The following is a 27700-nucleotide window of genomic DNA, read 5'->3' as shown; positions in this document are numbered from 1 at the left end:
ACACACGAAATAGGAGCAGGATCAGGCTACACGGCCCCTGGGCCCGCTCCGCTACCCACAGGGCCATGACCGATCCGAACCTAGACTCATGTCCAAATTCCTGCCCACTCCCCGTAACCATTAATTCCCTTTACTTCTAGGAAACTGTCTATTTCTGTTTTAAATTTATGTAATGATGTAGCTTCTACAGCTTTTTGGGGCAGCATATTCCACAGACCTACCATCCTCTGAGTGAAGTAGTTCCTCCTCATCTCAGTTTTGAAAGAGCAGCCCCTTATTCTAAGACTATGGCCCCTAGTTCTAGTTTCACCCATCATCGGGAACATCCTCCCCGCATCCACCCGATCCAACCCCTTCACAATCTTATATGTTTCAATAAGATTGCCTCTCATTCTTCTGAACTCCAATGAGTAGAGTCCCAATCTACTCAACCTCTCCTCATATGTCCATCCCCTCATCCCCGGGATTAACCGAGTGAACCTTCTTTGTACTGACTCGAGAGCAAGTATGTCCTTTCTTAAGGATGTACTTGCATTGGAGGCAGTTCAGAGACGATTCACGAGGTTAATTCCAGAGATGAAGGGGTGTGTCTTATGAGGAAAGGTTGAGCAGGCTGGGCCTCTACTCATTGGAATTTAGAAGAATGAGAGGTGATCTTATTGAAACATATAAGATACTGAGGGGGCTCGACAGGGTAGATGCAGAGAGGATGTTTCCCCTCGTGGGGAAATCTAGAACTCGGGGGCATTGTTTTAGAATAAAGGGTCGCCCTCTTAGAACTGAGATGAGGAGGAATTTCTTCTCTCAGAGGGTCGTAAATCTGTGTAATTCTCTGCCCCAGAGAGCCGTGGAGGCTGGGTCATTAAATACATTTAAGGTGGAGATAGGCAGATTTTTGCAAGATAAGGGAGTGAAGGGTTATGGGGAGCGGGCAGGGAAGTAGCTTTGAGCCCAAGATCAGCCATGATCTTATTGAATGGTGGAGCAGGCTCAAGGGGCCGAGTGGCCTATTCCTGCTCCTATTTCTTATGTTCTTAGTTGTACCGAGCCTTGGTCAGACCCCATCTGGAGTACAGCGTTCCACTCTGGGCCCCGCACCTCAGAAAGGAGATATTGGCCTTGGAGGGGATCAGAATGATACCGGGGCTCAAAGTGTTAAATTTTGAGGACAGGTTGGACAGACTAGGCTTGTATTCCCTTGAGTATAGAAGGGTGAGGGGTGAGCTGATCGAGGGCTGGCGCTAGCCCAGGTTGAATTGCTCTGGCCTGGTTGGTCAGCACGGCTCTCTGTCCCTTTGGCACCGTTTATTACTGGCCAGCCTGGCACAGTGCGGACAGCGGGAGATATCTGGGAGGATTCTTTGTGTGAGGTAATACGTGGTTGACATACTCACTTGGATAGAGCCAATCCGAGAGACGCTAACTCTTCATTCAAATCAGTCAGCAGCATCCCTGCCTCGACAGTCACTCGCTGCTTCTCCTTATCCACCTACAAAGGGAGAACATCGATCAGCGCTCCATGCTCCGGCCTTGTGTGGTGCGGCCAATGGAGGGGGGGCAGATCACTTCCAGGTCAAAGGGCACAGATGAGTCTCTGGCCTGGAAATCTAGTCCCCTGCCTCTGGGATAGTGCAGGCCGACCTTTCAAATGTAAACTCATTAAAGGGTTCTCCTGAAAATTAAACTTTCTTCAACAATCACTCATTGTGATCCAAGAAACAGGCCATTCGGCCCAACTGGTCCGTGCCGGTGTTTATTCTCCACAGGAGCCTCCCCCACCCCCTCTTCATCTCACCCTATCAACATATCCCTCTATTCCTTTCACCCTTATGAAATTATCTAGCTTCCCCTTGAATGCATCGATACTATTCGCCTCAACCACTCCCTGTGGAGGTGAGTTCCACATTCTCACCACTCTCTGGGTAAAGAAGGCTCCCCTGAGTTACCTATTGGATTTATTAGTGACTCTCTCATATTGAGGACCCCTACTTTTGGACTCCCTCAAGTGGAAACGTCTTCTCCATGTCTACCCTATCAAACCCTTTCATAATCTTAAAGACCTCGATCAGGTCACCCCTCCGCCTTCTCTTTTCTAGAGAAAAGAGCCCCAGCCTGTTCAATCTTCCCTGATTGGTATAACCTCTGAGTTCTGGTATCATCCTTGTAAATATTTTTTGCTCCCTCTCCAGTGCCTCCCTATCCTTATGTAATATGGAGACCAGTGAGTGATCAGTGTAGTCCAAATGTGGTCTAACCAAGGTTTGTCATATTGAATGTTCTTGAGCAGCAGAGTGAGGTTCCATGTTTGGGTCAAAGAACATTGAGGCTTGTGTTAATCTCCAGCGCTGTTTATGCCTGGCTTGATCGCAATGATGTCATCACAGGACTCCCTCGCCCGAGCGGTCCTGGAGTAACCCAGGGTCGACGCAGGCGGGAACATCGGGGGATTGCGGTTCGAAACCTTACCTGGAGCACCCTGTTGAGCTTGTTGAGTCTGATGAGGTAATCGTCAGTACATGCAATGTCAGAGGGGGAATGTCCACAGCCGACGGTCTTCACCCGCTTACTGCGCTGTTGGGCGAGCTCCACAACCTACGGAACGAAAAACAGTTAATGACCTGTCTGAGAATCAAGCACTTTGGCGTCAGGCATTTTCTGCTTAGGGACGGGGCAAAACCTGCAGCTTCCAGCCTGGGCTGGCACTCATAGGGAGCACATCTGGGGAGATTGGGAGTGCAGTCTGCATATCCTGTATCTCACTGTCCCAGTGTGTATATCCTGTATCTCACTGTCCCAGTGTATATATCCTGTATCTCACTGTCCCAGTGTGTATATCCTGTATCTCACTGTCCCAGTGTGTACATCCTGTATCTCACTGTCCCAGTGTGTATATCCTGTATCTCACTGTCCCAGTGTGTATATCCTGTATCTCACTGTCCCAGTGTGTATATCCTGTATCTCACTGTCCCAGTGTGTATATCCTGTATCTCACTGTCCCAGTGTGTATATCCTGTATCTCACTGTCCCAGTGTGTATATCCTGTATCTCACTGTCCCAGTGTGTATATCCTGTATCTCACTGTCCCAGTGTGTATATCCTGTATCTCACTGTCCCAGTGTGTATATCCTGTATCTCACTGTCCCAGTGTGTATATCCTGTATCTCACTGCCCCAGTGTGTATATCCTGTATCTCACTGCCCCAGTGTGTATATCCTGTATCTCACTGCCCCAGTGTGTATATCCTGTATCTCACTGTCCCAGTGTGTATATCCTGTATCTCACTGTCCCAGTGTGTATATCCTGTATCTCACTGTCCCAGTGTGTATATCCTGTATCTAACTGTCCCAGTGTGTATATCCTGTATCTCACTGTCCTACTGTGTATATCCTGTATCTCACTGTCCCAGTGTGTATATCCGGCATCTCACTGTCCCAGTGTGTATATCCTGTATCTCACTGCCCCAGTGTGTATATCCTGTATCTCACTGCCCCAGTGTGTATATCCTGTATCTCCGTGTCCCAGTGTGTATATCCTGTATCTCACTGTCCCAGTGTGTATATCCTGTATCTCAATGTCCCAGTGTGTATATCCTGTATCTCAATGTCCCAGTGTGTATATCCTGTATCTCACTGTCCCAGTGTGTATATCCTGTATCTCACTGTCCCAGTGCGTATATCCTGTATCTCACTGTCCCAGTGTGTATATCCTGTATCTCACTGTCCCAGTGTGTATATCCTGTATCTCACTGTCCCAGTGCGTATATCCTGTATCTCACTGTCCCAGTGTGTATATCCTGTATCTCACTGTCCCAGTGCGTATATCCTGTATCTCACTGTCCCAGTGTGTATATCCTGTATCTCACTGTCCCAGTGTGTATATCCTGTATCTCACTGTCCCAGTGTGTATATCCTGTATCTCACTGTCCCAGTTTGTATATCCTGTATCTCACTGTCCCAGTGCATATATCCTGTATCTCACTGTCCCAGTGTGTATATCCTGTATCTCAGTGTCCCAGTGTATATATCCTGTATCTCACTGTCCCAGTGCATATATCCTGTATCTCACTGTCCCAGTGTGTATATCCTGTATCTCAGTGTCCCAGTGCATATATCCTGTATCTCACTGTCCCAGTGCGTATATCCTGTATCTCACTGTCCCAGTGTATATATCCTGTATCTCACTGTCCCAGTGTGTATATCCTGTATCTCAGTGTCCCAGTGCATATATCCTGTATCTCACTGTCCCAGTGTTTATATCCTGTATCTCACTGTCCCAGTGTGTATATCCTGTATCTCACTGCTCCAGTGTGTATATCCTGTATCTCACTGTCCCAGTGTGTATATCCTGTATCTCACTGTCCCAGTGTATATATCCTGTATCTCACTGTCCCAGTGTGTATATCCTGCATCTCACTGTCCCAGTGTGTATACCCTGTATCTCACTGTCACAGTGTGTATATCCTGTATCTCACTGTCCCAGTGTGTATATCCTGTATCTCACTGTCCCAGTGTGTATATCCTGTATCTAACTAGTGGGGGGGAGGTTCCTAGAGAGCAACTAATAAAAATGACAACAGACAAGGTCATAGACTTAGGTAGCAGTGGGGAAATTAAAAACCAGAGCGTGTCAGGAAGGGGAAGAAGGTATGGAGTAAAAGGTAAAGTAATAAAAAGGGCAAAAGCAGGAACTAAGGCCTAGAAATTCACTTTGGGCCCGCCAGCTGGCGTGCGCCCAAAAGTTAGCGCTGAGCGCGGAGCCAGGTGCGCCCGTCAGATATTCGTTTTTTGCGCCCCAAGTCTGAACCGGGCGCTATTCCAGGGTGTGCCCGCCCCCGCTTGGGGCGCTGAAACTGAATTTCAGCGCTCTAGGCGCCGCTGCACCACCCGCTGCGGAGCAGCATGCTGCGGTACTGCAGGCCTCCTCCTTCTCTTAAGGGGGAGGTGCCTGCAACGGGGAGTTCGCCGCTGGATAGTGCCGGCAAATGAGCCCGGCACCACGGAGAAGTGCTGGGTTCGCGGAAAGCAGCCGGCAATGCCGCGAAGAGGGTTGGAGGAGGCCGGGGAAGGACGTGCGGGCAGGCGGCCGCCGAAAAAGCGGCCGGCCGCACCTCCACCTTAAAGCGTCCCACTAAGGCTACAGGACAGCCCCGTTTTCTGATCGCTGTTTGCGGCCGCTGCGGAAGAGGCGGCCGCAACTAAATATGGCGGTCGGGCCGGTAGCGGTGCGGTAGCGGGGCACTGCGCACACCGATGACGTCATCGGTGGCGGCGCAGCGCTACTGGCTAACGCCGCCATTACCGCAGCGCTGAATATCGGCGAAAGCTCAGCAAGTGGCGCAAAAGCCCTCTTTGGGCGAAAACTGGGCGCAAAGCCGACTGAATTTCTAGGCCACAGTGTCACAAAACACATTTGAAAGTTCTCTATCTGAATGCACGTAGCATTCGTAACAAAATAGACGAGTTAATGGCACAAATAGCTACATATGGGTATGATCTTGTGGCCATTACAGAAACATGGCTGCAGGGTGACAATGCCTGGGAATTAAACATACCAGGTTATTTAACGATCAGGAAGGACAGGCAGGTAGGAAGGGGAGGTGGGGTGGCTATGTTAATAAAGGAAGGAGTCACTGTAATACAGAGAAATGATATTGGGTCAAAAGATCAGGATAATGAAACAGTTTGGGTGGAGATAAGGAATAATAAGGGGAAAAAAACACTAGTGGGCATAGTCTATAGGCCTCCGAACAGTTGCAACTCGGTTGGACGGAATATCAATCAGGAAATAGTTGAGGCTTGTAATAAGGGAACATCTATAATTATGGGGGATTTTAATTATCATATTAATTGGACAAATCAAATTGGGCAGGGCTGCCTTGAGGATGAGTTCATTGGGTGTATTAGGGATGGGTTTCTTGAGCAGTATGTAACTGAACCGACCAGGGGGCAAGCAACCTTAGATCTGGTACTATGTAACGAGACAGGATTAATTAAAAATGTCCTAGTAAAGGATCCCCTTGGAATGAGTGACCATAACATGGTTGAATTCCATATTCAATTAGAGGGTGAAAAGGTTGGATCTCAAACAAGCGTGCTAAGCTTGAATAAAGGAGACTATGAAGGTATGAGAGCGGATTTGAGTAAAGTGGATTGGGAAAATAGATTAAAGGGTAAGACGATACATGATCAGTGGTGTACATTTAAGGAGTTATTTTACAACTTCCAAAAAATATATATTCCACTGAGAAGAAAAGGGTGTAAAAGAAAAGACAGCCATCCGTGGCTAAGTAAAGAAATTAAGGATAGTATTCGACTAAAAACAAGGGCATATAAGGTAGCCAAATCTAGTGGGAGGATAGAGGATTGGGAAAACTTTAAAAGACAGCAAAAAATAACAAAAAGATTGATTAAGAAAGGGAAGATAGATTATGAAAGTAAATTAGCAAAAAATATAAATACAGATAGTAAGAGCTTTTATAGTTATATAAAAAGAAAAAGGGTGGCGAAAGTAAATGTTGGTCCCTTAGAGGATGAGACCTGGAAATTAATGGTGGGAAATATGGAGATGGCAAAAACACTGAATGAATATTTTGTATCAGTCTTTACAGTAGAGGACACGAAGAATATCCCAACACTGGACAAGCAAGGGGCTATAGGGGGGGAGGAGATAAACACGATCAAAATCACTAAGGAAGTGGTACTCGGTAAAATAATGGGACTCAAGGCGGATAAATCGCCAAGACCTGATGGCTTACATCCTAGGGTCTTGAGGGAAGTGGCGGTAGGGATTGTGGATGCATTGGTAATAATCTTCCAAAACTCCCTGGACTCAGCAAAGGTCCCGGCAGACGGGAAAACTGCTAATGTAACACCCTTACTTAAAAAGGGCAGTAGACAGAAGGCTGGAATCTATAGACCAGTTAGCCTAACATCTGTGGTAGGTAAAATTTTGGAGTCCATTATTAAGGAGACAGTAACAGGACATTTGGATAATCATAATTTAATAAGACAAAGTCAGCATGGTTTTATGAAGGGGAAGTCATGTTTGACAAATTTGCTGGAGTTCTTTGAGGAAGTAACATATAGGGTGGATAAAGGTGAACCAGTGGACGTAGTGTATTTAGACTTCCAAAAGGCATTTGACAAGGTGCCACACAAAAGATTATTGCTTAAGATAAAAAATCACAGGATTGGGGGTAATATTCTGGCATGGATAGAGGATTGGCTATCTAACAGAAGGCAGAGAGTTGGGATAAATGGTTCATTCTCAGACTGGCAATCAGTAACCAGTGGTGTTCCGCAGGAGTCAGTGCTGGGTCCCCAACTCTTTACAATCTATATTAACAATTTGGAGGAGGGGACCGAGTGTAACATATCAAAGTTTGCAGATGATACTAAGATGGGAGGGAAAGTAGTGAGTGCGGAGGACATAAAAAACCTGCAAAGGGACATAGACAGGCTAAGTAAGTGGGCAGAGATTTGGCAGATGGAATACAATACTGGAAAGTGTGAGGTTATGCACTTTGGCAGGAAAAATCGTAGAGGAAGTTATTATCTTAATGGCAAGAAACTGGAAAGTACTGAAGTACAAAGGGATCTGGGGGTCCTGGTGCACGAAACTCAAAAGGTTAGTACGCAGGTGTAGCAAGTGATTAAGAAGGCCAATGGAATGTTGGGTTTCATTGCTAGGGGGATAGAATATAAAAATAGGGAGGTATTGCTTCAGATGTACAAGGTATTGGTGAGACCGCACCTGGAATACTGCATAAAGTTTTGGTGTCCATCCTGTATCTCACTGTCCCAGTGTGTATATCCTGTATCTCACTGCCCCAGTGTGTATATCCTGTATCTCACTGCCCCAGTGTGTATATCCTGTATCTCACTGCCCTAGTGTATATATCCTATATCTCACTGGCCCAGTGTGTATATCCTGTATCTCATTGTCCTAGTGTTTATATCCTGTATCTCACTGTCCCAGTTTGTATACCCTGTATCTCACTGTCCCAGTGTGTATATCCTGTATCTCACTGCCCCAGTATGTATATCCTGTATCTCACTGTCCCAGTGTGTATATCCTGTATCTCACTGTCCCAGTGTGTATATCCTGTATCTCACTGTCGCAGTGTGTATATCCTGTAACTCACTGTCCCAGTGTGTATATCTTGTATCTCACTGCCCCAGTGTGCATATCCTGTATCGCACTGTCCCAGTGTGTATATCCTGTATCTCACTGTCACAGTGTGTATATCCTGTATCTCACTGTCCCAGAGTGTATATCATGTATTCACTGTTCCAGTGAGTATATCCTGTATCTCACTGTCCCAGTGTGTATATCCTATATCTCACTGTCCCAGTGTGCATATCCTGTATCTCACTGTCCTAGTGTGTATATCCTGTATCTCACTGTCCCAGTGTTTATATCCTGTATCTCACTGCCCAAGTATGTATATCCTGTATCTCACTGTCCTAGTGTGTATATCCTGTATCTCAATGTCCCAGTGTGTATCTCCTGTATCTCACTGCCCCAGTGTGTATATACTGTATCTCACTGCCCCAGTGTGTATATCCTGTATCTCACTGTCCCACTGTGTATATCCTGCATCTCAGTGCCCCAGTGTGTATATCCTGTATCTCACTGTCCCAGTCTGTATATCCTGTATCTTACTGTCCCAGTGTGTATATCCTGTATCTCACTATCCCAGTGTGTATATCCTGTGTCTCACTGCCCCAGTGTGTATATCCTGTATCTCACTGCCCCAGTGTGTATATCCTGTATCTCACTGTCCCACTGTGTATATCCTGCATCTCAGTGCCCCAGTGTGTATATCCTGTATCTCACTGTCCCAGTCTGTATATCCTGTATCTTACTGTCCCAGTGTGTATATCCTGTATCTCACTATCCCAGTGTGTATATCCTGTGTCTCACTGCCCCAGTGTGTATATCCTGTATCTCACTGCCCCAGTGTGTATATCCTGTATCTCAATGTCCCACTGTGTATACCCTGTATCTCACTGTCCCAGTGCGTATATCCTGTATTTCAATGTCCCACTGTGTATACCCTGTATCTCACTGCCCCAGTGTGTATATCCTGTATCTCACTGTCCCACTGTGTATATCCTGTATCTCACTGCCCCAGTGCGTATATCCTGTATCTCAATGTCCCACTGTGTATACCCTGTATCTCACTGTTCCAGTGCGTATATCCTGGCCTAGAAATTGAGTTTGCGCTGCGCCAGGGCTTTAGCGCCGGAAGTTAGCGCCAGCGCTAAGTCCCTTTGCGCGCGCCAAAAATTCAGTAGCGCCGTGCCCAAACGGCTGCCGGCGCTACTGAAGGGTTTTAGCGCCTGAAAACTGGCGCAACGCGCGGCGCTATTCCGGCACTGCGGCGCCCGCTGTGGTGCGGCAGGCTCGGGAAGTGCAGGCCTCCTCCTTCCGTTAAGGAGGAGCTGCCTGCACCCGGCCGCAGCCCACGCAAATCTCTTCAAAAATGAGCCCGGCACCTCGGACAAGTGCCGGGCTTGCATCTGTTCCGGGGAGGCAGGAGGGAGAAGTCCGGGGAGGGAGCTGGGGGCCAGCGGCCGGCGGGAAAGCGGCCGGCTGCCGCGCCTCCTTAAAGCGCCGGCGCAGACTCCGGCAACACTCGTTTGCCGGAGTCTTAGTCGCGGCTGCCACTGGCGAGGCGGCCGCAACTGAATTTCGGCTTGTGCCGGGTTACCACGGCAACCGGGACGCTGCGCACACCGATGACATCATCGGTGCCGGCGCAGCGCTACCGGTCTACCGCCGCGGAAGGGCACCAGGCAATTTAGGAACCGGCGCCAATTGCAGCGCTAGGCCCTCTAGCGCCGCAAAATCGGTGCTAAGGGCACTGAATTTCTAGGCCCCTGTATCTCACTGTCCCAGTGTGTATATCCTGTATCTCACTGTCCCAGTGTGTATATCCTGTATCTCATTGTCCCCGTGTGTATATCCTGTATCTCATTGTCCCAGTGTGTATATCCTGTTTCTCACTGTCCCAGTGTGTATATCCTGTACCTCACTGTCCCAGTGTGTATATCCTGTATCTCACTGACCCAGTGTGTATATCCTGTATCTCACTGTCCCAGTGTGTATATCCTGTATCTCACTGCCCCAGTGTGTATATCCTGTATCTCACTGTCCCAGTGTGTATATCCTGTATCTCACTGTCCCAGTGTGTATATCCTGTATCTCACTGTCCCAGTGTGTATATCCTGTATCTCACTGTCCCAGTGTGTATATCCTGTATCTCACTGCCCCAGTGTGTATATCCTGTATCCCACTGTCCCAGTGTGTATATCCTGTATCTCACTGTCCCAGTGTGTATATCCTGTATCTCACTGTCCCAGTGTGTATATCCTGTATCTCACTGTCCCAGTGTGTATATCCTGTATCTCACTGTCCCAGTGTGTATATCCTGTATCTCACTGTCCCAGTGTGTATATCCTGTATCTCACTGTCACAGTGTGTATATCCTGTATCTCACTGTCCCAGTGTGTATATCCTGTATCTCACTGCCCCAGTGTGTATATCCTGTATCTCACTGTCCCAGTGTGTATATCCTGTATCTCACTGCCCCAGTGTGTATATCCTGTATCCCACTGTCCCAGTGTGTATATCCTGTATCTCACTGTCCCAGTGTGTATATCCTGTATCTCACTGTCACAGTGTGTATATCCTGTATCTCACTGCCCCAGTGTGTATATCCTGTATCTCACTGCCCCAGTGTGTATATCCTGTATCTCACTGTCCCAGTGTTTATATCCTGTATCTCACTGCCCCAGTGTGTATACCCTGTATCTCACTGTCCTAGTGTTTATATCCTGTATCTCACTGTCCCAGTTTGTATACCCTGTATCTCACTGCCCCAGTGTGTATACCCTGTATCTCACTGTCCTAGTGTTTTTATCCTGTATCTCACTGTCCCAGTTTGTATATCCTGTATCTCACTGTCCCAGTGTGTATATCCTGTATCTCACTGCCCCAGTGTGTATATCCTGTATCTCACTGTCCCAGTGTGTATATCCTGTATCCCACTGTCCCAGTGTGTATATCCTGTATCTCACTGTCCCAGTGTGTATATCCTGTATCTCACTGCCCCAGTGTGTATATCCTGTATCCCACTGTCCCAGTGTGTATATCCTGTATCTCACTGTCCCAGTGTGTATATCCTGTATCTCACTGTCCCAGTGTGTATATCCTGTATCTCACTGCCCCAGTGTGTATATCCTGTATCTCACTGTCCCAGTGTGTATATCCTGTGTCTCACTGTCCCAGTGTGTATATCCTGTATCTCACTGCCCCAGTGTGTATATCCTGTATCACACTGCCCCAGTGTGTATATCCTGTATCTCACTGTCCCAGTGTGTATATCCTGTATCTCACTGTCCGAGTGTGTATATCCTGTATCTCACTGTCCCAGTGTGTATATCCTGTATCTCACTGCCCCAGTGTGTATATCCTGTATCTCACTGTCCCAGTGTGTATATCCTGTATCTCACTGCCCCAGTGTGTATATCCTGTATCCCACTGTCCCAGTGTGTATATCCTGTATCTCACTGTCCCAGTGTGTATATCCTGTATCTCACTGTCACAGTGTGTATATCCTGTATCTCACTACCCCAGTGTGTATATCCTGTATCTCACTGCCCCAGTGTGTATATCCTGTATCTCACTGTCCCAGTGTTTATATCCTGTATCTCACTGCCCCAGTGTGTATACCCTGTATCTCACTGTCCTAGTGTTTATATCCTGTATCTCACTGTCCCAGTTTGTATACCCTGTATCTCACTGCCCCAGTGTGTATACCCTGTATCTCACTGTCCTAGTGTTTATATCCTGTATCTCACTGCCCCAGTGTGTATATCCTGTATCTCACTGTCCCAGTTTGTATATCCTGTATCTCACTGTCCCAGTGTGTATATCCTGTATCTCACTGCCCCAGTGTGTATATCCTGTATCTCACTGTCCCAGTGTGTATATCCTGTATCCCACTGTCCCAGTGTGTATATCCTGTATCTCACTGCCCCAGTGTGTATATCCTGTATCTCACTGTCCCAGTGTGTATATCCTGTATCTCACTGTCCCAGTGTGTATATCCTGTATCTCACTGTCCCAGTGTATATATCCTGTATCTCACTGTCCCAGTGTGTATATCCTGTATCTCACTGTCTCAGTGTGTATATCCTGTATCTCACTGTCCCAGTTTGTATATCCTGTATCTCACTGCCCCAGTGTGTATATCCTGTATCTCACTGCCCCAGTAAGTGTCAGCCTTGGCTTATTCACAGTGACGTGCATTCGGAGGTTCTGATGATATGAAATGTGCTGTATAAAGGCATTTTTTTCTATCTGTTACTGCTCCCCTCATTTATCACTACCACTGGTCACCGTTCTGCACCCTCCCATCGCACCGATACTGACTATGTTGTTAATTTCCTGTTTGGCTAGTGACTAAAGCCCTCCCTCCCCATCTCCCCTCCCTGGATGCTGGATGTGTCTGGGGGGGTGAATGTGTGAGTTGATCCTGTTCCTCACCTGCCGGACCTCCTCCACTGAGGCGGGCTCGAAGTATAACTCAGGCAGACAGCTGTAGGTGGTGGCCCAGTTTTGGAACTGGTAGCCAGCGATGCCTTGAACCTGATTAAATGACAAAGAGGAGATGAGTCAGAGGGTGGGAGGGTAGCAGGTCATAGACACACCAGTCAGCGAGCTGAGTCAAACCTCATTAGTAACAAATTCCCGACAACATGAGGGTGGCCAGCTTTTGTAATCGAGCGGTTCCCTCAGTACTGCCCCTCTGACAGTGCAGCACTCCCTCAGTACTGCCCCTCCAACAGTGCAGCACTCCTTCAGTACTGCCCCTCCGACAGTGCGTTGCTCCCTCAGTACTGCCCCTCTGACAGTGCAGCACTCCCTCAGTACTGCCCCTCCATCAGAGCAGCACTCCCTCAGTACTGCCCCTCCGTCAGAGCTGCGCTCCGTCAGTACTGCCCCTCCGACATTGCAGCGCTCCCTCAGTACTGCTCCTCCGACAGTGCAGCGCTCCCTCAGTACTGCCCCTCCGACAGTGCAGCACTCCCTCAGTACTGCCCCTCCGACAGTGCAGCGCTCCCTCAGTACTGCTCCTCCGACGGTGCAGCACTCCCTCAGTACTGCCCCTCCGACAGTGCGGCGCACACTCAGTACTGTCCCTCCGACAGTGCAGCGCTCCCTCAGTATTGCCCCTCCGACAGTGCAGCGCTCCCTCAGTACTGCCCATTCGTCAGAGCAGCGCTCCCTCAGTACTGCCCCTCCGACAGTGAGGCGCTCCCTCAGCACTGCCCCTTCATCAGAGCAGTGCTCCCTCAGTATTGCCCCTCCGACAGTGCAGCGCTCGCTCAGTACTGCCCCTTCGTCAGAGCAGTGCTCCCTCAGTATTGCCCCTCCGACAGTGCAGCGCTCGCTCAGTACTGCCCTTCCGAAAGTGCAGCGCTCCCTCAGTATTGCCCCTCCGACAGTGCGGCGCTCCCTCAGTACTGCCCTGCCGACAGTGCGGCGCACCCTCAGTACTGCCCCTTCGTCAGAGCAGCGCTCCCTCAGTACTGACCCTCCGACAGTGCAGCGCTCCCTCAGTACTGCCACTCCGACAGTGCAGCGCTCCCTCAGTACTGCCCCTCCGACAGTGCAGCACTCCCTCAGTACTGCCCGTCCGACAGTGCGGCGCTCCCTCAGTACTGCCCCTCCAACAGTGCGGCGCTCCCTCAGTACTGCCCCTCCGACAGTGCAGCGCTCCCTCAGTACTGCCCCTCCGACAGTGCGGCGCTCCCTCAGTACTGCCCCTCCGACATTGCGGCGCTCCCTCAGTACTGCCCCTCCGACAGTGCGTCGCAACCTCAGTACTGCCCCTCCGACAGTGTAGCGCTCCCTCAGTATTGCCCCTCCGGCAGTGCAGCGCTCCCTCAGTATTGCCCCTCCGACAGTGCAGCGCTCCCTCAGTACTGCCCCTCCGACAGTGCAGTGCTCCCTCAGTACTGCCCCTCCGTCAGTGCGGCGCTCCCTCAGCATTGCCCCTCCGACAGTGCAGCGCTTCCTCAGTACAGCCCTTCCGACAGTGCAGCGCTCCCTCAGTATTGCCCCACCGACAGTGCGGCGCTCCCTCAGTACTGCCCCGCCGACAGTGCGGCGCTCCCTCAGTACAGCCCCATCGTCAGAGCAGCACTCCCTCAGTACTGACACTCCGACAGTGCAGCGCTCCCTCAGTACTGCCCCTCCGACAGTGCAGCGCTCCCTCAGTATTGCCCCTCCGACAGTGCGGCGCTCCCTCAGTACTGCCCCGCCGACAGTGCGGCGCTCCCTCAGTACTGCCCCATCGTCAGAGCAGCGCTCCCTCAGTACTGACCCTCCGACAGTGCAGCGCTCCCTCAGTACTGCCCCTCCGACAGTGCAGCGCTCCCTCAGCATTGCCCCTCGGACAGTGCAGCGCTCCCTCAGTACTGCCCCTTCATCAGAGCAGTGCTCCCTCAGTACTGCCTCTTCGTCTGAGCAGCGCTCCATCAGTACGGCCCCTCCGACAGTGCAGCACACCCTCAGTTCTGCCACTCCGACAGTGCGGCGCTCCCTCAGTACTGCCCCTCCAACAGTGCAGCGCTCTCTCAGTACTGTCCCTCCGACAGTGCAGCGCTCCCTCAGTACTGCCCCTCCGTCAGTGCGGCGCTCCCTCAGTGCTGCCCCTCCGTCAGTGCAGTGCTCCCTCAGTACTGCCCCTCCGTCAGTGCAGCGCTCCCTCAGTACTGCCCCCGGACAGTACAGCGCTCCCTCAGTACTGACCCTATGACAGTGCAGCGCTCCCTCAGTACTGCGCCCAGACAGAGCAGCGCTCCCTCAGTACTGCCCCTCCGACAGTGCAGCGCTCACTCAGTACCGCCCCTCCATCAGTACAGCGCTCCCTCAGTATTGCTGCTCTGATATTGCAGCGCTCCTTCAGTACTGCCACCGGACAGTGCAGCGCCCCCTCAGTACTGCCCCTCTGACAGTGCAGCACTCCCTCAGTACTGCCCCTCTGACAGTGCAGCGCTCCCTCACTACTGCCCCTCCGACAGTGCAGCTCTCCCTCAGTACTGCCCCTCCGACAGTGCGGCGCTCCCTCAGTACTGCCCCTCCGACAGTGCGGCGCTCCCTCAGTACTGCCCCTCAGACAGTGCGGCACTCCCTGAGTACTGCCCCTCCGACAGTGCGGCACTCCCTCAGTACTGCCCCTCCGACAGTGCGGCACTCCCTCAGTACTGCCCCTTCGTCAGAGCAGCGCTCCCTCAGTACTGACCCTTCGTCAGAGCAGCGCTCCCTCAGTACTGCCCCTCTGAAAGTGAGGCGCTCCCTCAGTACTGCCCCTTCGCCAGAGCAGCGCTTCCTCAGTACTGACCCTCCGACATTCCAGCGCTCCCTCAGTATTGCCCCTCCGACAGTGCAGCGCTCCCTCAGTACTGCCCCTCCGACAGTGCGGCGCTCCCTTAGTACTGCCCCTCCGACAGTGCAGCGCTCCCTCAGTACTGCCCCTCCGACAGTGCGGCGCTCCCTCAGTACTGTCCCTTCATCAGAGCAGCGCCCCCTCTGTACTGCCCCTCTGACAGTGCAGCGCTCCCTCAGTACTGCCCCTCCGACAGTGCGGCGCTCGCTCAGTATTGCCCCTTCATCAGAGCAGCATTTCCTCAGTACTGCCCCCCGACAGTGCAGCGTTCCCTCAGTACTGCCCCTGCGACAGTGCAGCGCTCCCTCAGTACTGCCCCTCCGACAGTGCAGCGCTCCCTCAGTACTGCCCCTCCCACAGTTCGGCGCTCCCTCAGTACCGCACGGGATTTGCTCAAGTCTCTGGAGTGGGATCTGAACCCAATGACTCGGAGGCGAGAGTGCAACTCATTGAGCCTCGGCTAACAGCTTGACAAGTGCCAGTGCTGATTGTGATTGAACTTCTAGGGGAGAAATTTATTTATAGCCCCGACAGAGGCCTTAAAAGTTAAAAGTTTGGAAAATTAGCAGCAGGCGCTATTGTTTGTAAACATTAAAAAAATACAGTTTTGCGCTCCAGGAAGGAAGCGGAGCGCTAACTCAAGCGTTCCACTTTATTCTTGGAGCGCAATCGGGAGCAGGCGGGGCGGAGACTTCAGCAGCGCTGCACACTGGGCCGCGCCGCCACGTTCAAAGGCTCCGTCCCTCCCTTAAAGGGAAGGACCATCGCCGCAGGTGCCGCAATAGAATCATTACCGACCTGGACCACCAAGGCAGCCGCGATCCCGCGCGACCGGCCCGGCACTCAAGCAGAGAGCTGATCGATCGCGTGCAGGAACCCGTGAGAAAAAGCAGAACAGCTAAGCTAAGTTTTTTTCCCACTTTACCTCGGCCACCTTGCCTTTAATCTTCGCCCCCTGAGGCGGTCGGCCGCCCGATGCACGCCTCCTGCAGCTGTCCGTGTGTCCGCCCGGCACTGCTGCAGGGGGCGGAAGTCAATTTCACGTCCAGGGCAATGCGCATGGCGATGACGTCACGATCTCCGGGCGAAGGATCTCGGGGCGAGACGCCATAGCGTGCCGCAAAACCCCCGCTGAATGTGACGGGAGTCGATGTCAGCGCCGCGCCTGGTCGCAAAGCCCCGGGGTCGCTAACGGGAGGCGCAAAGGCACCCAATTTCGCCCCACCCCGCCATGTTCCTAGAGCCATAAATCTCCGTCGCATTTGATCACAGCACTAAGATCACAGGAGACTGGTCAAGAAGGTAAGAGCCCATGGAATCCAGGGTGCCTTGGCACATTGGATACAAAACTGGCTTAGTGGCAGAAGGCAGAGGGTGATGGTCGAAGGTTGTTTTTGTGACTGGAAGCCTGTGGCCAGTGGGGTACCACAGGGATCGGTGCTGGGTCCCTTGCTGTTTGTGGTCTACATTAATGACTTGGATATGAATGTAAAGGGTATGATCAGTAAGTTCGCGGATGATACAAAAATTGGTAGAGTGGTAAATAGCGAGGAGGGTAGCCTCAGTCTGCAGGACGATATAGATGGGTTGGTCAGATGGGCGGAACAGTGGCAAATGGAATTTAACCCGGAAAAGTGCGAGGTGATGCACTTTGGGGGGACTAACAAGGCAAAGGAATACACAATGAATGGAAAGACCCTAGGCAAGACGGAGGGTCAGAGGGATCTGGGTGTGCAAGTGCACAGATCCCTGAAGGCGGCGGAACAGGTGGATAAGGTGGTAAAAAAGGCATATGGGATACTTGCCTTCATTAGCCGAGGCATTGAATATAAGAGCAAGGAGGTTATGATGGAGCTGTATAAAACACTGGTTAGGCCACAGCTGGAATATTGTGTGCAGTTCTGGTCGCCACACTACAGGAAGGATGTGATCGCGTTAGAGAGGGTGCAGAGGAGATTCACCAGGATGTTACCAGGGCTGGAGCGCTTCAGCTATGAAGAGAGACTGGGCAGATTGGGTTTGTTTTCCTTGGAGCTGAGGAGGCTGAGGGGGGACATGATTGAGGTGTACAAAATTATGAGGGGCATAGATAGGATGGATGCTGAGGAGCTTTTTCCCTTAGTAGAGGGGTCGATAACTAGGGGGCATAGATTCAAGGTAAAGGGCGGGAGGTTTAGAGGGGATTTGAGAAAGAACTTTTTCACCCAGAGGGTGGTTGGAGTCTGGAACTCACTGCCTGAAAGGGTTGTGGAGGCAGAAACCCTCACAACATTTAAGAAGCATTTGGATGTGCACTTGAAATGCCATAGCATACAAGGCTACGGACCAAATGCTGGAATATGGGATTAGATTAGACAGGGCTTGATGGCCGGCGCGGACACGATGGGCCGAAGGGCCTCTATCCGTGCTGTATTACTCTATGACTCTATGACTCTAAGCCAGGCAACAGGGCAAGCTGTGTGGAAAACAGACTGTCCAGTGTCTCCATGTTGTGGGGGTCAGTTTCCAAGACTCTGCATGAATCAGTTTTAAGGCCAATTGTGGTGGGGAAAGATAGAGTCCCCTTGACTCAGAGAAATGGTGAGGAAGTTGCTATCTGCAGAGCTGGAGCTGTTACTTTAGTCTATACATCAGAGCCGCTGACTAAATCAATCTTCAGATGTGTAATTAAATGGTGGACAGTGTCCTTTGAGAGATGGGTTGCTGAGGCACTTGTTAATGTCAGTCACGTTTCCGCTGCCATTTCAAATTCATGGGCCAGATTGAAAAAAATTGGGACAATGTTCACAGGATGCTGAAAATATGACAAACAGCATTCCCAATTTAATTAATTAAATGAGTTCAATTCAAACCTTGGGGCTCATGTTGTGTAAGTGACATCAGGGAGCGGAGAAGCATCGACGCACGAGGTTGCAACTTTCACTTTTAATTTTGTGCTTTTCAAGCTGAGGGGCATCAGCACTGGGAAAGGTGGACTGTCCCATCAAACACTCCCAGGATAGGCACAGCACGGGTTAGATACAGAGTAAAGCTCCCTCTACACTGTCCCAGCAAACACTCCCAGGGCAGGTACAGCACGGGTTAGATACAAAGTAAAGCTCCCTCTACACTGTCCCATCAAACACTCCCAGGGCAGGTACAGCACGGGTTAGATACAGAGTAAAGCTCCCTCTACACTGTCCCATCAAACACTCCCAGGGCAGGTACAGCACGGGTTAGAAACTGAGTAAAGCTCCCTCTACACTGTCCCAGCAAACACTCCCAGGGCAGGTACAGCACGGGTTAGATACAGAGTAAAGCTCCCTCTACACTGTCCCATCAAACACTCCCAGGGCAGGTACAGCACGGGTTAGATACAGAGTAAAGCTCCCTCTACACTGTCCCATCAAACACTCCCAGGGCAGGTACAGCACGGGTTAGATACAGAGTAAAGCTCCCTCTACACTGTCCCATCAAACACTCCCAGGGCAGGTACAGCACGGGTTAGATACAGAGTAAAGCTCCCTCTACACTGTCCCATCAAACACTCCCAGGGCAGGTACAGCACGGGTTAGATATAGAGTAATGCTCCCTCTACACTGTCCCATCAAACACTCCCAGGGCAGGTACAGCACGGGTTAGATACAGAGTAAAGCTCCCTCTACACTGTCCCATCAAACACTCCCAGGGCAGGTACAGCACGGGTTAGATACAGAGTAAAGCTCCCTCTACACTGTCCCATCAAACACTCCCAGGGCAGGTACAGCACGGGTTAGATACAGAGTAAAGCAGCACTAAAGCAGATTATCGGGGAATTCCTCGCATCGCTGTTTGTGGGATCTTACTGTGTACAAATAGGCCCGCACATAATTTACAAAACAACAGTGAGTATATTTCGAAGTAACTCGTGATGTTGAAAGTCATTATATAAACGATTAATTGTTCTTTCTTTTCAATGAACATGTTTCTGTTGTTCCTTAACCTGTGATTTCAGTGAATTATTCACCTTCTTATTCAATGCCTCTGGTTAAATAGCAAACAAAGAGCACATTTTATAATCTAATGACTTTCATCCCAGGCACAGTCCAGGCTGAGTGGTCAAGTGAGTGATTAATCCGTCTCTGGGTCGCCACTTTAAAACCTATTGTTCTAAACAGTACGTTAAAGGCGCTTGTGGCATTCCACAGTGACAGAGATCGAGGCATTGGAACTGAGGTCAGTGAGATCTTCAGATGGTTACATTATTTGCTGGTTTAGGTAAACATTGTGCACAAACCGAACACAGCAACACAGATCAGAAGGGAGACGTTGGACCTACAGATAATTTCAAAGACACATCTTGAGATTGGTTAATATATCAACAATCTGGATGTAACTACTGTCAGAATCTGTGCCAGACCCGGGAAGGAACGGAGTGAGATTGTAATGAACTGGCACACTGCTACCCTGACAGGGAGATCTCACACTGACCAGCCCTAGATCCCAGCCCTGGATCCCAGCCCTAGAAATCAGGGCTAGATCCCAGCTCTAGATCCCAGCTCCAGATCCCAGCCCTAGACCCCAGCTCCAGATCCCATCCCTAGATCCCAGCTCTAGATCCCAGCTCTAGATCACAGGGCTAGATCCCAGCTCTAGATCCCAGCTCTAGATCCCAGCACTAGGTCCCAGCTCTAGAGCACAGGGCTAGATCCCAGCACTAGGTCCCAGCTCTAGATCCCAGCACTAGGTCCCAGCTCTAGATCCCAGCTCTAGATCACAGGGCTAGATCCCAGCTCTAGATCCCAGCTCTAGATCCCAGCACTAGGTCCCAGCTCTAGATCCCAGCTCTAGATCACAGGGCTAGATCCCAGCACTAGGTCCCAGCTCTAGATCCCAGCACTAGGTCCCAGCTCTAGATCCCAGCTCCAGATCCCAGCCCTAGGTCCCAGCTCTAGATCCCAGCACTAGGTCCCAGGACTAGATCCCAGCTCCAGATCCCAGCCCTGGGTCCCAGGACTAAATCCCATCCCTAGATCCCAGCTCTAGATCCGAGCCCTAGGTCCCAGGACTAAATCCCAGCCCTAGGTCCCAGGACTAAATCCCATCCCTAGATCCCAGCTCTAGATCCCATCCCTAGGTCCCAGCTCTAGATCCCAGCCCTAGGTCCCAGGACTAAATCCCAGCCCTAGATCCCAGGCCTAGATCCCAGCTCCAGATCCCAGCCCTAGATCCCAGCTCTAGATCCCAGCCCTAGATCCCAGGGCTAGATCCTAGCCCTTGGTCCCAACCAATTTATTTTAAATCTGTGTCTTCTGGTTATCGACCCTCCTGCCAGTGGAAATAGTTTCTCTTTATTTACTCTATCAAAACACTTCATGATTTTGAACACCTCTATCAAATCTCCCCTTCACCATCCTCTAAAGCGAATAATCCCAGCTTCTCTAGTCTCTCCACATAACTGAAGGTATATAAACCAGCCGAACTCCTCGATTAGATTCCATTCAGTCTCTAACTCACAGTTCGAAACACTCCGAGATACGCTGAGTACAGCGTTCAGTCTCACTCTCTCCGACACAAGCCGTATTTCAGGCTGAAGGTTCTTACCATGGTTGGCGGTGAGTACAGCAGAAGCCGAGCTGGAAGAGGAGTCAACGCTCGCAGGCAGAGGGAGAGGGCACTTGGCGAGAGCTGGAACTGTCACACAAATGAGAGGAGATTGCTCTGAGCCCCAGGGTGATGACTGAGTTCTTTCTGTGGGTGATTTATTAATGGCATTCCTGTCTGTGCTAACTGAAATAATGAATAAGCTGTTGATAGACTGGTTGGCCAAATCCAGTGTTGGGTTCATAGGTCAAGTAGAGGCCTCCTGATTGTCTCATGTGATGGGACTGGGTGAGGGCTGAGGACGGTTCGACAGGTGAGGAAGGGTGGTTGTCTGTCCCTTATACATTCTGGGTAAAAAGTATTGTCTATTTGACTTCTCCTGTCATGAATACCCATTAGATTCAGACACTTGAATTTCCAAATCTTGAGTTAGATCCCAGTTTGAAAGAACCAACCTTGAAGTATCGCTCGATAAACCCGTTGAGGTGACGGGAGATCTTTCAGGGAGCTGTTGCCTTGAACAAACTGGGGCCAGTTGTGATTATTTTGTCATCGATCACAGGATCTCGGAAGTTGGGGGTGGTGGGGGGCAGGTGTGGTGAGGGCCACTGTGACAGGGCAGGTGTGACAGCTGAGGGTGTGGGGGTGATGGGGAAGGGATTAATGGGGCGAGTGTGATGGGGGGAGTGTGACAGTGAGTGTGATGGGGAGAGTGTGACAGTGAGTGTGACGGGAGAGTGTGACAGTGAGTGTGACGGGAGAGTGTGATGGGGAGAGTGTGACGGGGAGAGTGTGACAGTGAGTGTGACGGGAGAGTGTGACGGGGAGAGTGTGATGGGGAGAGTGTGATGGGGAGAGTGTGACAGTGAGTGTGATGGGAGAGTGTGACGGGGAGAGTGTGACAGTGAGTGTGACGGGGAGAGTGTGACAGTGAGTGTGACGGGGAGAGTGTGGCAGTGAGTGTGATGGTGAATGTGTGACACTGAGTGTGACAGGGAGAGTGTGACAGTGAGTGTGACGGCGAGAGTGTGACGGCAAGAGTGTGATGGTGAGAGTGTGACAGTGAGTGTGACAGGGAGAGTGTGACAGTGAGTGTGAAGGGGAGAGTGCGACAGTGAGTGTGACAGGGAGAGTGTGACAGTGAGTATGACGGGGAGAGTGTGACAGTGAGTGTGACGGGGAGAGTGTGACAGTGAGTGTGACGGGGAGAGTGTGACAGTGAGTGTGATGGGGAGAGTGTGACATGAGTGTGACGGGGAGAGTGTGACATGAGTGTGACGGGGAGAGTGTGACAGTGAGTGTGACGGGGAGGGTGTGACAGTGAGTGTGATGGGGAGAGTGTGACAGTGAGTGTGATGGGGAGAGTGTGACAGTGAGTGTGATGGGGAGAGTGTGACAGTGAGTGTGATGGGGAGAGTGTGACAGTGAGTGTGATGGGGAGAGTGTGACAGTGAGTGTGATGGGGAGTGTGTGACAGTGAGTGTGACGGCGAGAGTGTGACGGCGAGAGTGTGACGGCGAGATTGTAATGGCGAGAGTGTGATGGCGAGAGTGTGACAGTGAGTGCGACAGGGAGAGTGTGACAGTGAGTGTGACAGGGAGAGTGTGACAGTGAGTGTGATGGGGAGAGTGTGACAGTGAGTGTGATGGGGAGAGTGTGACAGTGAGTGTGACGGGGAGAGTGTGACAGTGAGTGTGATGGGGAGAGTGTGACAGTGAGTGTGATGGGGAGAGTGTGACAGTGAGTGTGACGGGGAGAGTGTGACAGTGAGTGTGATGGGGAGAGTGTGACAGTGAGTGTGACGGGGAGAGTGTGACAGTGAGTGTGACGGCGAGAGTGTGACAGTGAGTGTGACGGGAGAGTGTGACAGTGAGTGTGACGGGAGAGTGTGACAGTGAGTGTGACGGGAGAGTGTGACGGGGAGGGTGTGGCAGTGAGTGTGACGGGGAGAGTGTGATGGGGAGAGTGTGACGGGGAGAGTGTGACAGTGAGTGTGACGGGAGAGTGTGACGGGGAGAGTGTGACAGTGAGTGTGACGGGGAGAGTGTGACGGGGAGAGTGTGACGGGGACAGTGTGACAGTGAGTGTGATGGGAGGGTGTGATGGGGAGAGTGTGACAGTGAGTGTGACGGGGAGAGTGTGACAGTGAGTGTGACGGGGAGAGTGTGACAGTGAGTGTGATGGGGAGAGTGTGACAGTGAGTGTGATGGTGAGTGTGTGACAGTGAGTGTGACAGGGAGAGTGTGACAGTGAGTGTGACGGCGAGAGTGTGACGGCGAGAGTGTGATGGTGAGAGTGTGACAGTGAGTGTGACGGGGAGAGTGTGACAGTGAGTGTGATGGGGAGAGTGTGACAGTGAGTGTGACGGGGAGAGTGTGACAGTGAGTGTGACAGGGAGAGTGTGACAGTGAGTGTGACAGGGAGAGTGTGACAGTGAGTGTGACGGGGAGAGTGCAACAGTGAGTGTGACAGGGAGAGTGCGACAGTGAGTGTGACGGGGAGAGTGTGACAGTGAGTGTGACGGGGAGAGTGTGACAGTGAGTGTGACGGGGAGAGTGTGACAGTGAGTGTGATGGGGAGAGTGTGACAGTGAGTGTGATGGGGAGAGTGTGACAGTGAGTGTGACGGGGAGAGTGTGACAGTGAGTGTGACGGGGAGAGTGTGACAGTGAGTGTGATGGGGAGAGTGTGACAGTGAGTGTGACGGGGAGAGTGTGACAGTGAGTGTGACGGCGAGAGTGTGACAGTGAGTGTGACGGGATGAGTGTGACAGTGAGTGTGATGGGGAGAGTGTGACAGTGAGTGTGACGGGGAGAGTGTGACAGTGAGTGTGACGGAGAGAGTGTGACAGTGAGTGTGACGGGGAGAGTGTGACAGTGAGTGTGACGGGGAGAGTGTGACAGTGAGTGTGATGGGGAGAGTGTGACAGTGAGTGTGACGGGGAGAGTGTGACAGTGAGTGTGACGGGGAGAGTGTGACAGTGAGTGTGATGGGGAGAGTGCGACAGTGAGTGTGACGGGGAGAGTGTGACAGTGAGTGTGACGGGGAGAGTGTGACAGTGAGTGTGACGGGGAGAGTGTGACAGTGAGTGTGACGGGGAGAGTGTGACAGTGAGTGTGACGGGGAGAGTGTGACAGTGAGTGTGACCGGGAGAGTGTGACAGTGAGTGTGACGGGGAGAGTGTGACAGTGAGTGTGACGGGGAGAGTGTGACAGTGAGTGTGACGGGGAGAGTGTGACAGTGAGTGTGATGGGGAAAGTGTGACAGTGAGTGTGATGGGGAGAGTGTGACAGTGAGTGTGACGGCGAGAGTGTGATGGCGAGAGTGTAATGGCGAGAGTGTGATGGTGAGAGTGTGACAGCGAGTGCGACAGGGAGAGTGTGACAGTGAGTGTGACAGGGAGAGTGTGACAGTGAGTGTGATGGGGAGAGTGTGACAGTGAGTGTGACGGCGAGAGTGTGACAGTGAGTGTGATGGGGAGAGTGTGACAGTGAGTGTGATGCGGAGAGTGTGACAGTGAGTGTGACGGGGAGAGTGTGACAGTGAGTGTGACGGGGAGAGTGTGACAGTGAGTGTGACGGCGAGAGTGTGACGGCGAGAGTGTAATGGCGAGAGTGTGATGGTGAGAGTGTGACAGTGAGTGTGACAGGGAGAGTGTGACAGTGAGTGTGACGGGGAGAGTGTGACAGTGAGTGTGATGGGGAGAGTGTGACAGTGAGTGTAACAGCAAGTGTGACAGTGAGTGTGATGGGGAGAGTGTGACAGTGAGTGTGATGGGGAGAGTGTGGCAGTGAGTGTGATGGGGAGAGTGTGACAGTGAGTGTGATGGGGAGAGTGTGACAGTGAGCGTGTGACGTCGAGAGTGTGACAGGGTGAGTGTGACTGGGAGGGTGTGACGGGGAGATTCTGACGGGGAAATTGTGACTGGAAGAGTGTGACGGGGAGAGTGCGACAGTGAGTGTGATGGATGAGTGTGACGGGTTGAGTGTGATGGGGAGAGTGTGATAGGGTGACTGTGACAGTGAGTGTGATGGGGAGAGTGTGGCGGGGCGAGTGTGATGGGGAGAGTGTGATAGGGTGACTGTGACAGTGAGTGTGATGGGGAGAGTGTGGCAGGGCGAGTGTGATGGGGAGAGTGTGATAGGGTGACTGTGACAGTGAGTGTGATGGGGAGAGTGTGGCAGGGCGAGTGTGATGGGGAGAGTGTGATAGGGTGACTGTGACAGTGAGTGTGATGGAGAGAGTGTGGCGGGGCGAGTGTGATGGGGAAAGTGTGACGGATTGGGTGTGGCGGGTCGGGATGATGGTGAATGGTTGCTGAAGACATGTTGCCTGATTGTGGGAGCTGAAAACTTGGGGATGACAAAATGTGTGGGAGAGTGTGAACTGCACTGCAGCACACACACATTTACACACACACACATTTACACACACACATTTACACACACACATTTACACACACACACACACTCACTCACACACATTTACACACACACACACTCACACACATTTACACACACACATTTACACACACACACACATTTACACACACACATTTACACACACACACACACACTCACACACACACATTTACACACACACACATTTACACACACTCACACACACACACTCACACACATTTACACACACACATTTACACACACACACATTTACACACACTCACACACACACACTCACACACATTTACACACACACATTTACACACACACACATTTACACACACACATTTACACACACACACATTTACACACACACACACACATTTACACACACACATTTACACACACACACACACACTCACACACACACACATTTACACGCACGCACATTTACACACACTCCCACATTCATACCCCCGATTTACCCCACCCCTGATTATCTTTTCCATTGATCCGATTTGTGCTATCGGCATTGAACAATTTCTCCCCCTTCTCTCTGCTGGGAGCAGGCAATCCAGAAACTTGCTGTGGAATTTTCCAGTTGTGAAATGGGGAAAAGCCGTGGAGACAATGTGAAGGTGACAGGTGAAGAATGTGAGGATTAATTGAGAGGCTTACTGTGTAACCTCAGCGAGATACTATCAGTAAATCAGTGCAGGCGGGTTAATAACCAGCTCATCACTGAGTGCTCCTTCAATCATCACTTCCAGCTTTGTTATTGAAGTGGGTGAGACTCTGCTGGCCCCAGTCTCACATACCACAGACTAGGCTGGATTTGAGCCTTGATCCTAGAGTTGAAAGGTTGTGCCTATTTTATCAATGATTGGTCCCTCCGCCAATCTTGTGCATCTGGATTCACATACCTGAGCCATGGTTGAGCCCTAAACTCTCTAGACTTTCGGAAGTGTCCCTACAGGGGGAGAGCAGCGCTGGCATTAGACTGGTGAGGTCCCTCAGGCAGGGCCTAAGCAGTGGGGCTTTACCCGCTCTCCTCCCACATTACTGCTCAGCCTGGTGAGGGCCATCTCCCCATACTGCCTGAACCTGGTGCAGTACTGGGGAGAGTGAGAATCCCCATCAGGCAGACCCTCTTCGGAGCTCCCGGGTTTGGAGACTCGTAGACGCGGTGATGGGATTCCACGCCTGTTCATTTTTTAAATTCATTCACGGGATGCGGGCGTCGCTGGCAAGGCCGGCATTATTGCCCATCCCACATTGCCCTTGAGAAGGTGGTGGTGAGCTGCCTTCTTGAACAGCTGCAGTCCGTGTGGTGAAGGTGCTCCCACAGTGCTGTTAGGGAGGGAGTTCCAGGATTTTGACCCAGCGACAATGAAGGAACGGCCGATATATTTCCAAGTCAGGATGGTGTGTGACTTGGGGAACTTGGAGGCGGTGGTGTTCCCATGCGCCTGCTGCCCTTGTCCTCCTAGGTGGCAGAGGTCGCGGGTTTGGGAGGTGTTGCCCGGCTCACCAATAAAGAAGGAAGGAAGCGTTACCCAGGCAATGCACCAGATGGGCTGCCGGCCCTGTCCAAATACCCTGTTCCCATCAGACGGGGTAGGTTAAAATTGGCCCCATTATTTCAGTGAGCAAGCGGTCAATCTATGGAGCAGCTTCCCTGGGGAAGCAGTCAGTATTGATTCATTCAAATGCAAATTAGATAGATATCTTTCAGAAAATCACATTTTGGGATCCAGTCTACGGGTAATTTGAGACGTGACGTGTGGTGAGTGTAGCGAGCTCGGGAGGAACAGGTGACTTTGGACATCTGGATCCCAAAGCTCTCCACCACTGGGGGTTTCCCTCGCCTCATGTCTGGGTCTCTGGTTAATCATTGATAGAGATCGATCGCTGTGATTAGTCAACAACTTAGTCAAAGCAATAGTGGTCGGGGATTCGATAGTTAGGGGAGCAGACAGGCATTTCTGCAGCTGCAGACGTGACTCCAGGATGGTATGTTGCCTCCCTGGTACCAGGGTCAAGGATGTCCCTGAATGGCTGCAGGACATTCTGAGCGGGGAGGGTGAACAGCCAGAGGTCGTGGTCCATATCGGTACCAATGACAAAGGTAGAAAGAGGGATGTGATCCTGCAGGCAGATTTTAGGGAGCTAGGAAAGAGATTAATAAGCAGGACCTCAAAGATAGTAATCTCTGGATTTCTCCCGGTGCCACGTGCTAGTGAGTACAGAAACAGAGGATCGAGCAGATGAATGTG

At 51.2% G+C, this 27700-nt stretch overlaps 1 protein-coding gene across 1 annotated transcript in view; it reads right to left on the bottom strand.

Annotated features, from left to right (window-relative positions):
* Positions 1-27700, bottom strand: part of LOC147120839 (L-gulonolactone oxidase-like) — a 292759-nt gene that overhangs the window by 90697 nt on the left and 174362 nt on the right. The window contains exons 4-6 of the mRNA XM_085977204.1: positions 12556-12657; positions 2467-2592; positions 1395-1489 (exon numbers count right to left, since the gene is read on the bottom strand). Coding sequence (XP_085833330.1) covers positions 1395-1489; positions 2467-2592; positions 12556-12657 — 323 coding nt within the window. The remainder of the gene's footprint in view (positions 1-1394; positions 1490-2466; positions 2593-12555; positions 12658-27700) is intronic.

This window comes from Somniosus microcephalus, chromosome 3 (genome assembly GCF_052327205.1).
Source record: "Somniosus microcephalus isolate GS21.2 chromosome 3, FLI_Smic_1.0, whole genome shotgun sequence".
Lineage (NCBI taxonomy): Eukaryota > Metazoa > Chordata > Chondrichthyes > Squaliformes > Somniosidae > Somniosus > Somniosus microcephalus.
The sequence above is the reverse complement of the archived record's forward strand: the minus strand, read 5'-3'. Positions and strand labels throughout refer to the sequence as shown.